The 12,849-nt window shown below is 38.5% G+C and overlaps 1 protein-coding gene across 1 annotated transcript; it reads left to right on the forward strand.

The window, feature by feature from the left end:
- Positions 1-75: 75 nt before the first annotated feature.
- Positions 76-12,236, forward strand: LOC121738190. The gene is made up of 11 exons (XM_042130096.1): positions 76-148; positions 290-452; positions 748-888; positions 2,718-2,795; positions 3,098-3,707; positions 6,798-6,888; positions 7,022-7,097; positions 9,082-10,321; positions 10,491-10,544; positions 10,627-10,653; positions 10,736-12,236. The coding sequence occupies exons 2-11, from the start codon at positions 450-452 to the stop codon at positions 12,157-12,159; spliced, it is 3,744 nt and encodes a 1,247-aa protein (XP_041986030.1). The 5' UTR covers positions 76-148; positions 290-449; the 3' UTR covers positions 12,160-12,236.
- The last annotated feature ends 613 nt before the right edge of the window (positions 12,237-12,849 follow it).

Consider the following 12,849-nt stretch of genomic DNA (forward strand, 5'->3'; position numbering starts at 1 on the left):
ACTAGCCAGAATATTGTGTGAAATGAAAGTTAAAAGAAGAAGAAATATTAAAAAAAAAGGAGCAGATATTTTTTGTTGATTTGTTGTTGAAGAATAAAATTATTATGAAATTGTTATGATTTGTAGTCTAAAATACAAGATTTTTCAGGTAATTATTTATCTAACTTAAAATCTCGATTCAAAAATGGTCTCTATTAATTCGTCAACAAACCCAAAAAGCAATTTACATAGTTTTAACCTAACTTTAATATTTTATGGATAATGTACCAATGTTTTCATTTATTTTTAGTTTAATCAGTGACTTTCTGATACATAATCTATCCACCGAATATAGCAAAGTACACAAGAGTGAGCATTCTGAATGATAACAATTATGTTCTTAGGAAGTGCCTTTATGGTCTAAGGATAAAATGTAACAAGGCAGTGTATTGAAAGTTGTTGCTGCTAATATGGTAAGCACAATGTTTTTTACATTTAAGTATATCCATACTATTAATGTTATAAATGAAAAAGTGTGTCTGTCTGTCTGTTACCTCCCACCCAAAACGCTGAACCAATTTTACTCAAGTTTAAAATGGAGATACTTTGAAAGTGTACTCCACAGTCCCTTTAGTTTGCTGTTAATACCTCTATCGTGGGAATTGCAGACACAATAGATTTTCAATTGCTATGCAGTAGCCGGGTGCCGCTTGGGGTTTGATAGGTTAGTATTTAAAAAAGTACATATATTGCATATTCCGTTTCCAGTCATCATCAGGACACGAGGATCGTCAGAGGAACCCGCAGCATGCGTCAGGGCCCAGGCCATGGAATAATCAACCACGTTGGCAGGCAAATCCAGTGAGGGACAACCATCAGTCCATAAGGCACCAGAATTATAGGCCGTCTGTAAGTTTTTCCACAATTAAACATGTTAATAGCCGCATACTGACCAAGTGAGCAGCTTCGCTAGGCTCGGGCTGAGGCACCCTCGAGGAAGGCAGCTCGTACCTTTACCTCTTGTGAGGCACGTCTTGACCGACAGAGGATTTGCCTCACTGCTGCTCGCTCAATCAGTACGCTGCTAATGCCGTTTTCCATATTAGGCCATAATGGATAGCAATGACCAAAGCTGTCTATAACATGTACAATTAACATTCATCATATACGATGGTAGACAACTATGCCTTTTTGTTTATAATTTATAATATTAAAATCTGGTAATAGATGTAAGGCTCATACTACGAGGGCTGCTATTTATGTATCCGGAACTGGCCACTTACAAGAACAATATTTAAAAAGTAATTACAACATTTGAAAATAGAACTCTTTGGTTGAAGAATACATTTTGTTTCATGTGACTGTCAATTATTTTTCCATTGTGGCGTCATTTTGAAAATTGCGTGTCTTCATTTGCCATGGATTTAACGCGTGAACATTTTCGTGCAATGATTTACTACGATTTTCGGCGTGGGCTAAATCAACAACAGTGCTTTATTCAACTCACCGCAACTTTTGGAGATGAAGCACCATCAAAAACCACTGTTTATCACTGGTACAGTGAGTTTAATTGTGGGCGGTCTATGCTCACGGATGAAAATAAAGGTCGCCCAAAAACAGCTGTTGTCCCACAAAATATAGATGCTGTGCGGGAACTAATAATGCGTGATCGTCATGTTACATATCGCGAGATAGAGGCGTCCTTAGGCATAAGTATGACGAGCATACATAAGATATTACACGAACATTTGGCTGTAAAAAAAATATGTTCGCGTTGGATTCCGCACAACTTGACAATCGATCAAAAACGGGCTCGTGTCGATTGGTGCAAAAAAATGATAAAAAAATACAACCGTGGTACGTCAAAAGCCGTTTATAATATCTACACAGGTGATGAATCTTGGATCTATGCATATGACCCCGAAACTAAACAACAGTCAACGGTGTGGGTGTTCCAAGATGAGCCGAAACCAACAAAAGTTACTCGTGCAAAAAGTACTTTGAAGCAAATGGTCGCCTGTTTTTTTGGAATTAATGGACATGTGGCTACAGTGCCATTAGAGAATCGTAAAACGGTTAATTCTGAATGGTATACGACCATTTGTTTACCAGAAGTCTTTGAAGAAATAAGAAAGGACAACCGACAACGCAGAATCATATTACATCACGACAATGCTAGCTGTCACACCTCAGCTGAAACAACTCAGTTTTTGGAGGGTCAAAAGATCGAATTGACTGGTCATCCGCCGTACAGCCCTGATTTGGCACCTAACGATTTCTTTTTATTTCCATACGCGAAGAACAAATTACGTGGTCAACGTTTTTCGAGCCGCGAAGAGGCTGTTGATGCGTTCAAAATGCACGTTTTGGAGATACCTCAATCAGAATGGAAAAAGTGCTATGAAAATTGGTTCCAGCGTATGCAAAAGTGTGTCGATCATCGCGGCGAATATTTTGAAAAGCAATAAAACCATATTAAATGATATATGTTTGTTTCTTTTTTTAATTCCGGATACATAAATAGCAGCCCTCGTACAAGAGAAAAGCTTCATGTCCTGTCGACTTTACCTACAATTCATACCTACTTTTCTCATTTATAGAGATTGAGAAAAGTATGAATTGTAGTAGGTAAAGTCAACTTGCCCCCCCCCCCCCCCCTGCGCCATCGGCTGGCGACGCCCTTGAACAAGAATGTGCTATATCTCGTGTAATAAATAATTTTCATATTTTGATTTCAGGGACCAAATATGAAATCGCAGATAGAGCCTCGAAAAACTGCACCATTTCAAAACCACCCAGCTCCATGGGCACAACAGGTAAGTCAGAGTTGTGAGAAAATTGTATTCATAAGATAGTTAATATGCAAAAAGCATTATAAATATTTTTTAAACCAAGTGAGAAATCGATAATGATAACTAATAAAAAGTCTTCAATTTTGCATGATGTTATACTAGAAATTAGAATGAATTGTTTTGTTATACAGAAGAATGTTGCATTAGTTCATCCTTTTTAATTAAAAGAGCCCTTAGAAATAAAGTTCCTCAATGAATTTGTACCCTCTCTTGTCCCATGTCTAAAGTGTCTATTATGTTGTATCATTTTTTTTTCTTTTCAACAGGTACAAAATCGACCGAATATCCCCCAAAGGTTTGAAGACAGAAAACCCAACTACCAATTTGGCAATCAACAGGGCTCTCGCCAAATTTCGCCCAGACGTAGATTTTCCCCAGGAAAAATGTCTCCTGGCAGACGAATGTCTCCTGGTAGAAGGATGTCTCCAGGCAGAAGGTTTTCTCCTGGAAGATTTTCTCCTGGCAGAAAATGCTCCCCTGCCAGGATTTCTCCTAGTAGACGATTATCACCTGAAAGATATTCTTCTGGTAGACAATTTTCACCTGGAAAGAATTCTTCTGGAAGACGATTCTCACCAGGTAGAAGCTCTCCTAGGAGAGAACTCTCTACACGAAGGGTGTCTCCAGGAAGATTCTCTCCTGATAAAAGAAATTCCCCTGGATTCCGAATGTCCCCTACCCGAGGAAGAATTTCCCCAGATAAAAGACAAGAACTCAATGATAGATATAGAAGAATGTCTCCAGGACGACAATTTTCTCCATCTCGAAGGATGTCTCCATTCGGTAGACAAAGCCCAAGAAGGTCTCCTAACAGAAGACTTTCACCTTTTGGTAACAATGCACCTAGAAGAGCAATGTCACCTAGAGATATCCCAAGTACGTATATTATGTGTTTTACCTACAGCGTTTCTTAATTTGAGGAGTGATGTTGAAAGTACATAATGTAAAGTGATACATAAAGATGTGTGTAAGATTTGTGTTTCACCAAAATGGATATTATCTTCATTTTCAGGTTCGTTTTTAACCTAAAAATATTTTTGCTTCCCATCAGATCCATCTTTTCAGAAGTTTTTCTGTCCATTTACTATGTACCCCATTATACATAGTTCTAGCTGGCTTTATTTCAGTCTTAAGTCTTAACATAGTCGTCTTTTCAGCCACATTATTCCAAAAGAATAGTAATTGGTCTAGAATTTTTGAAGTGTATAGTGAAATGCTTTTGAACATTTACAATTTCTCTTGTCTCTTGGTAAAGGATCATAAGTCATAACTAATGATCATAAAAAGCTGGTATTCAACAATGTTGCGTTTTCAGTAATGCTTATGTTTAGCTTCAAGATGCATTATGAGTAAAACAGTGTGTGTGGTCCTTCAAACATTTTTGAGGTTATAAAGTGTGCTGTGTTCGACTTTACTATTTTTATTGTCTATGGATGGCGCGGAAGTGGATATGATGATAGGCATGAAATGGGAGCTACAGAAGCGGTAAAGCGAGGAGTCGATAAAAGCGACGAGTATTGGTACCAAAGTACGTATACACTCGTACATTGACCCTTCGTTTCTTGTCTCAGTCACCCATAAATGTATCTACTTTCCACAGGTACGCAACAGCAAGGTTCGTGTGATCAGAATTTTACGCGACATTTTAGGGGAAAGAGATCCGTCGTTGGCTTATGGAATCCTGAGTGTTACTGGAGTTTTTGTCACCTCTTAATTACTATTCGTATTTCATAATGGCATTACATTAAGACCATCGTTTATTTTTAAAGGTGTCCTTCGATGTCACATCATTTTTAGTTAACGATCATCCTCCTTTCAATTCCAGTTCCTCACGGTACGCAAATACTAATTTACAATGAACCCTCTGAATTACTGTAAAAGTAGCAGTAATTCTACGGCTAGGTTAGATTATTCAGATCGTATCAGTCTACTTATAGAACTCGCAGCTAATTTTGAAACAGATGTTTCGGGAGGATAGTTGCAAATTCCAACAATATTGGGTACGGTGACCACTTAAGCGTTTATGTTGGGTGTTTTAAGAAAAACGATTATGCCAAAACGCGTCAAATGCTTTCTGATTGGCCGATACCGTTGCGGCGGCACTGTCATTGGTGCGGTAGTTTCAGCACTCTCTCGATTCGTTATTTATCGGTGGTAGTGGTAGAACACTTGTTTTGGACAAATATTACACCTCTATAGTCTATACTGGTGAGATGTATGTTTTGAATAAGGAATGTATTGTGTTCTGACTTCTGAACATGGGTGGTGTGTGAAGTGAAAGAAAATCAAAAGGTTCGCTCATCGTAGTTCCGTGGCATAGTAAAAGGAGGGGATGTAAGTTATCTTCATACAAAGGCACCGCACGCGGCTTGTATGTGTGCGCCATAGTATCAATGCGTCGCCACACGGCACACAACAAAATCTCGGACAATATTTCGGCATTACCAGTCGGGGCTAACACTTTACGCTGCACGCTCGCGCCGCGCCGCGCCACGGCTAAACGAATCAAAAATGACCGATCATAATCGCAGGAGTAATATATATTGCTGTGTGTTTGGGTGTTTTAATAGTAATGCAACAATTCCAGAATTGTCTTTGTTTAAATTACCTGTTCAAAGAGAATATAATCACTATGTACCTGTTGAACAGGAAAGGTCAGTACTACGCACTTATTCTAGCATAATATTCTTAATATTTTTTACTTGATGATCAGATACCTACTTACTTCTTTTTTATTGTATTAGTTTTGTATCACACAAAGGTAGGTAGGTTATAGGTAGATCTACTTTCCCACTAGAACATAGTATAAATAAGATAATGTTTTATGTACCTACTTTTGATGTGTCAACTAATTTGCCGCTATTGCTTTGTTTACGTAATAGTAATTTGCCGATTTCTCTGTGTTGTAGACCGTATATTAACTAACTACTTACAGTCAATTACTTATTTTGAATCGTAATTAAAAATAAGTAATTGACTAATTGTAAATCACAATACACATAAAGCAAAGTTCGAATCATAACAACAGATTTGTTTATAGTAAGTATAAGAGACAGGCGTTAGTTTTTAATGTTGTTTTACAGGGTATTTTTATAATTTTATTTAGACATCGGATTATATGCACGATCAAAGTGCCGAAATATGCATGCAAATATGCACGAAAAATGGCCGAAATATACACAAAATATGCACAATAAGGATTTACTTTTTATTAAAAGTCCGCGACGTTGCCGCTGTTCATGCGGTTGCGCGAACGAAGCGCGGACGGCCGCTCCCACACCAACCCGCCGCGACTCCGCGCCGCCTAAAATTGACAACCCTAAGACAGTAGGTAATTATATCGCGGATTGGGCCGGAGTTATCCTACTTCCCCTCCTTTTACTATGTCCGTGGCCTAAACGTAATCGTATGTATTTCTTGATTACCTCCGTCCTCCGTTAAAATAATATAAAAGCAAAAGCTGTATTGCTGAAGATGACGACAGATAAAACCTTTCCCAGTCCAGTCTCAGCCAGCCAGTCTCAACTCTTAGGTTTCATTTGTCATCATCTTCAGCAATCTGTCCAACTGTCACTGAAAAGTTAATTGCAGATGATGTATGTACCTTCGGTATCGCTATAACAATACTATCTAGAAGTTTGACGTGTATGTTTGTCTGACTGTCTGTATGTGTGAGTCTGTCCGTGGCATCGTAGGGTCCAAACGGGTGGACCTAATATGCTCGTTTTTTTTTTTGTTTGAAAGCTGACATGATCGAGAGTGTTCCTAGCAATAATTCATCATGTTCAGCGTCAGCTCAGTGCTAGCAAATTTAGGATTATCTATGGCAACCTGATGATTTGATCGATTCAATATTGTGCATTCTAATTCCTGGCATTCACTAGAGTTTTTAATCGGTGGTTGTTTATCAATTTCTCAATTTAACATTATTATGTGGATGACTTAATTGACATTTCTATGAAACAGTGGATCGGCCGTACCGCGAAGATTTTCCAGAACGAAGGTACTCGTCAAGACGCTCACCGCCACGCGGCCCTTCGCCGAATCGTAATGCCAGGTAAAGTCAAACAGCTTTTACCACCTTCGCAAAGAAAAGCAGCAAATGGAGTTTTTGGTATGTCAATGTAAAGTTGAGGTTTTTAAGCCTAGAAAGTAAAAGCGGTTGATGATTATGTTTTAAAATCTTAAAGGTACTCACCGTCCCAGGTTGAAGATGATCAATATGACTCAGGTTCCTTCAGGAGTGTAAGACCAGCCTACGATAAGGTAAGGTTTTAAAATAACACCAAGTGAACATTCTAAACAGAATATGCCCTGAAATACGTTTCGCATAATTTTCAGAAGTCATATTTTTGTTTCATTCTATAGAACAATCTATACTAATATTATAAATGCGAAAGTATCTCTGTCTGTCTGTCTGTCTGTCTGTCTGTCTGTCTCGCTTTCACGCCAAAACTACTGAACCGATTGCAATGAAATTTTGTACACAGTTATTCTAGAGTCTGAGAAAGGACATAGGCTACATTTTGATGTGGGAAAATATCTTATTTCCATGAAAATATCGATGAAAATTACTTCGCATTGCGCGTGGCCAGCGCTCATCCCGGGGGTCCTGGGTTCGAGTCCCGCAGGCGGAACAAAAAGTTTTCAATGTTCCTGGGTCTTGGATGTGTATTAAAATAATATTTCAAAAATCTTAAATATATTTTATGTATAATATTAAAAAAAATCCAGAAATATATCGACGCGATGCAATGAACATTTTAGTTCTAATACGATTCAACAGATGGCGCTTTTTTTTACTTCGTTGTAACATAGAACTAATCATACTTATTAGTTATTATGTTTTTGTTTATAGTTTTTAATACGTTAGAATATTGTGTTTAATAATATTATCACTTGCTATAATAATAATCAATCTATCTTATCTTATAGAACTCCTACTGCATTTCTAAGGAGTTCGAGTGTGTTGTGTTGGCCTATATTCCATCCAGAAAATATTTTTACATTTTAATTCTAATATATGAAAACAGATGGCGCTTTATTTTTTACTTCATTATTATAACAGAACTAATCATACCTACTTTATTATATATTATTGTTTTTATTCATAACTAGCTGTTGCCCGCGACTTCGTCCGCGTGGACTTTAGTTTATAGCGCGCGGTGTCAACAAAATTTGTGTCAAATTTAAAAACTTTTTAAAACCCTGGTAAGTGGTACCCCTCTTAGGGCCGCGCAGCGCGCTACACCGGAATGGCAGCGCTGAAAGTGCTCGCCTCGCCGCTGCCATTCCGGTGTAGCGCGGCCCTTAATTAATCAAAATACCCAAAAACAGCTGTGCAGTGTGCACATAATCTGTACTAATATTATGAATGCGAAAGTATCTCTGTCTGTCTGTCTGTCTGTCAGTCTCGCTTTCACGCCAAACGCCAAAACTACCGAACCGATTGTAATGAAATTTTGTATACTGATAGTCTAAAGCCTGAGAAAGGACATAGGCTACTTTTTTACTGGAAAAAAGGGTTGTAAGGGTCGTAAATTTGTTCAAAAAATTCATAATAAATGGCGCCGTGCGTCTTCTACATCGCGCTGACGCTTGCTCAAAAGTCTTTCTATAAGAGGTGGTATCATCTTACATTTAAGTCTCGATTTTTTCGATTGTTATATCTATTCTACGGTATTAAATAACTCAGTACTTTATCTGTGCAGGCAGTGACGTAACCTTAAGACCAAATTTCACCAACGACTGTTAAAGTTAATGCTCGAATTAGTATCACGTTAGCTGTTTCGTTTTTCATATGAATGAAAGAGAAGACAGGATATTTTAACAAGCTGTTAACACTAACAGACGTTGGTGAAATTGGGGCTAAACCTATCAATGATAAATAGTTTATGGGTAAAGTTGTGTAATTGGGGGGCTAAATAAGCTTTAAAATTTGGCATAATATATAAAGTTTAACATACAAAAATGAAGTACTTATTGTTTGCACACTGCACAGCTGTATTGATTTAAGGGGTACCAGGGTTTTTTTATAAAAGCTTTTGACACCAATTTTGTTGACATCGCGCGCTATAAACTGAAGTCCACGCGGACGAAGTCGCGGGCAACAGCTAGTATATTATAATTTAAGCCAAAAAATATATTTTTGTACCAGTGGTACTGGTGTGAATCTTCGTACAGTTGTATTTGTTTATACAGAATAATATATATTTTCAGCATTAAACTACATAAAAACACTTATTTTCAGAATACGCACCGAGATTCGTTTTCGTCTGATTACCAGCGAAAAGATGATAAGTCTTATCCGAGGCACAGTCCAACCGAAGATTCGCGCTGGTCGAATAAAGAACAGAGATACCGTGGCCAAGAAGATATGAACAAGCCAGGTCTAAGCGATTTGTTAGAGCAAAGAGCCATGGAAGACCATAAAAAGTGGTCCTTGCGAGATCGATCACCGATTCGTGACTACCGCAAGCGTTCTCCGTCGCCTCGTTCTTCGAAACCGTGGTCACGTGAGAACCGAAGCCCTGAAGCTAAGGCTCCTCCACCTCCCGTTTGGCCTGGACAAAGCGACGCCCAATCAGAAAACAGATCGGAATTTTCCGGAAATATTATAAAAGACCTCGAACCTTGGCAGCGTAAAATTGAAGAGTTGCGAAGACGTGGTCACCAAAACATTGACGAAAAAAGAGCCCACTCGAACGATAGAGCGTCGCCGAATCGTTTTGAAAGCGATCGTTATACAGGGCGAAACGATAGATTTGAGAGGCGAGTCAATGAAGACTTATTGACTCGTGAAAGAGGTAGCTCTAAAGAGAAACCTCTGTTCAGCCGCGATAATGATAGAAGGACATATAGAAGCAGAAGTAGGTCTCCCTATAGGAGAGACGAAATAGCAAATACTAGGGGAGAAATCGAACATTTCGATATTATGGCAAAACCGGACAAATTTTATAAAGAAATAGAGGATGTATGTAAGAGAGCCGAGGACTTTACCAAAAAAGCTGAGCTATTACGCAAAGGGGACAGAGGAGGTCCTTCTAAAGATAACTACAGAGGCACAACTAGCGAATACAAAGACGACAAACAGTTTGAAATTAAAAAAGAGGAAAATGAAAAACCTGTACATGGTCCGTCAAAGGGCATTCAAATAAAGTTGAGAGAAAAGCCACGTGATGCGAAAACAACTAAATATGAGTTAAGTGCAGAGACAAAGGCAAAAAGGGAGAAAGCAGTTAATGAAATATCTGAAAAGTTTATGTCCAAGTATGGAAGAGATTTCGCTGGCGATTTACATAAACGCATCCATCAAGAACTGAAAGAAGAGATAGGGCGTATATTATTCGACATGTTTGGCAATGAAGATGTATCCTTTATAGAAAGCGTTATCAAATTCAACGCGAGACATAAAGATGAGATGGACATTTTCAAGAGAGTTGCGACCAGCGTACTTAATAATTCCATGAATCTAGCATCTCAAAGCTCAGGTGAGAATATTTCACTAACGACAAAAGTATTTATGTAAATTGTAGGTACTAAAAATATCAGAATATAAAATATTTTCTCAACATTTCATTCGCTTAATGTGTTTCTTTTTAAAACACTACATTGGAATATTTATTTACTTAATTAAACTTGTTATAATTCGTTTTTCAGAGGAAACCGACGTACCCGCAGAAATATCTGAGCCTGTCTCAAAATTCAGTAAAGGTATAAATTGCTTATCTCTTACATTTCATATTTAAAAGAGTAGTCGTTGATTCTTATTTAATGTATGTTTTTATCTTTCCAGAACAACTGCCTGTAGCAAACGCAGCGCGTAAGTATTTAGAATCGTTTTGTTCCACAACTTGTCAGCTAATGGGGAGTAGGTTTTTCTAAACTTAAAATTGTTTTTTCAGAATGGAATGTAGGTGTTAGCGATCCTGCTATGTATCCGATGGGCGCTGTGCCGCCTGTAGGTGTAATGGTTCCCATGCAACCACAGTATCCATACGTTCCGCCGTACGAGCCAATCCCTCAACCGGTACCACCAGTCATAGAGACAAACTCTGATGATTTGAACTTGTATCTATGCAAAGACGATCTCTCTCCTTTCAATCAACTGGAAGAGGAGGCTTTGAAAACTTACATCGTCGACAAATTATTCAAATTCAACCAAATGTCCCAAGGATGGTCCCCTGAATTCACTCTCAGCACCCAAGCTAACGCGTTTCGCCGCGAGATCATAACAAAAGACTATAGGTCGAGGAATTGGCTTCTGAATTTGGATTTCAGTCAGTTCACAATGTTCAACGTACTCATACACACTCCCGAGGAGCTATGGTATGTGCGCGCGGCTATCTGGTTGCCCGGCCATTCCAGGTGCAAAAACATCGAGCCCCTCGAAAAGCTCAAGCTGCAGAACAAACATTTGGACGGGGTCGAAATAGGTAAGTGGAAGTTCGTCAAAAAGATCGTAACGGAGAAGGGGACGCGTCTCTACGTCGATATACCTCCGGCTTCCTCGCGCAAGTTGGCCAAATGTAAAATGCAGCTTAGCTACGAGTTACAGAAGGTGAGCGTGTTCTTGAAAGCGGATGCGGTGGACAAAGACGTCTTCGATCAGGGGCTCCGCGATAAATCCATTGCGAAACTACCCCCATCCCAGAACGCTCAGCTACCCCTACTTCCTAACGAGCCTGCGGTCACGAAGTTTGCGCTCGCTGGAAATAAACAGCTGAACCCGTCATCGGCACGCAAGATAAAAGATCAGCTCGTATACAAGTTGTATAAATATCTCCAAGAGGGCGGTACCAGTAAAACGGATTTCTTGAAGTACGGCTTCTGCCGCCCCGGCCATTTTGGAGTGGTGGCGGAAAATGAGGAATCCAGACGTTGGTTGTGTTCGATACAGTTGGGCGAGATTATGAACAAACGCGTCCTTGTCGTCGGAGCCGACAACACGCGCTACATCAAAATGTATCTAGATTTCCCCAGAATGTATTATACGGTGTCGAGCACGAGCGTTGTGTTCAAAAATCTTCGCCAGTATAATCAAAACATCAAGGGTCTGAATTTCGATGTTTGGAAGAGCGCAGCGATGTCTGAGAAACGTAGCAATTGTATTGAAGTTGAAATGGACGTGGAGTCAGTTGAAACCTTATCAAAGAACGGATTCCGTATGAATTATATACTGGACCATCCCGTCACCGTCACTTCAGAATATAACCCGGCAAAATTGGCTGAAATAATAAAGATGTATAAAGCGGAAATGAGCGATACTTATGACGTCGCCAATATGGAGATAAGTGATGATGATGACGACGTTATTTTGTGTGAATAGTATATTCTATGTTTCTATATCTATAACTATTCGTATTTTGTGGGTGTCTTTTTCTTTAATAAATGTAAGCTTCAGAATAACTGTTTTATTTCTTTCCGGTAGTTGAAGAATGGGAGTCAGAAAAACTTGGGACAAAGCTAAACTCTTAAATCTCCTAGTAAAATATTATATTCTTGACGTCAGAAGTTTGTAATGAACGAGACAATGATCTTCCAAACTGTAAAGGCATATTTTGTCCTGCATAGAGCGCCGTTCAAACTTTCCAGAAAATATGTTCTTTACAGTAATTGTGTCTATTGAGTAAAATTGCATTGCAAATAAAAGTATTACTGGCTCTTGGCCCGCAAAGATGAGGTGAGAAAACTTTGTCCAGATCTTAAAATTATTATTTATTTTACCAATTTTTTATTCAAGATTTTAATGTTATGTTACCTACTTGTCAAAAATGTGTTGCATCTCCAAAACAATTAGGTCTGGAGTAAGAGCCCCTTTTGACGTTTTTGAATGGTGTTCCAGGAATCAAGATTAAGGTCCATAGAAAGTAAGCTAACATTTTAAAAAAATCACATTTAATTTATATGTATTTAGATAATCTACTTTAATGTGTTTCTGCGCATTCATTGAGAAAGAAACTGATTCTTTGTTTTTTTTAATCTTTTTATTTATTTTTATATTAATTATTAACTCTGC

Source organism: Aricia agestis, chromosome 22, assembly GCF_905147365.1.
Source record: "Aricia agestis chromosome 22, ilAriAges1.1, whole genome shotgun sequence".
Taxonomy (NCBI): domain Eukaryota; kingdom Metazoa; phylum Arthropoda; class Insecta; order Lepidoptera; family Lycaenidae; genus Aricia; species Aricia agestis.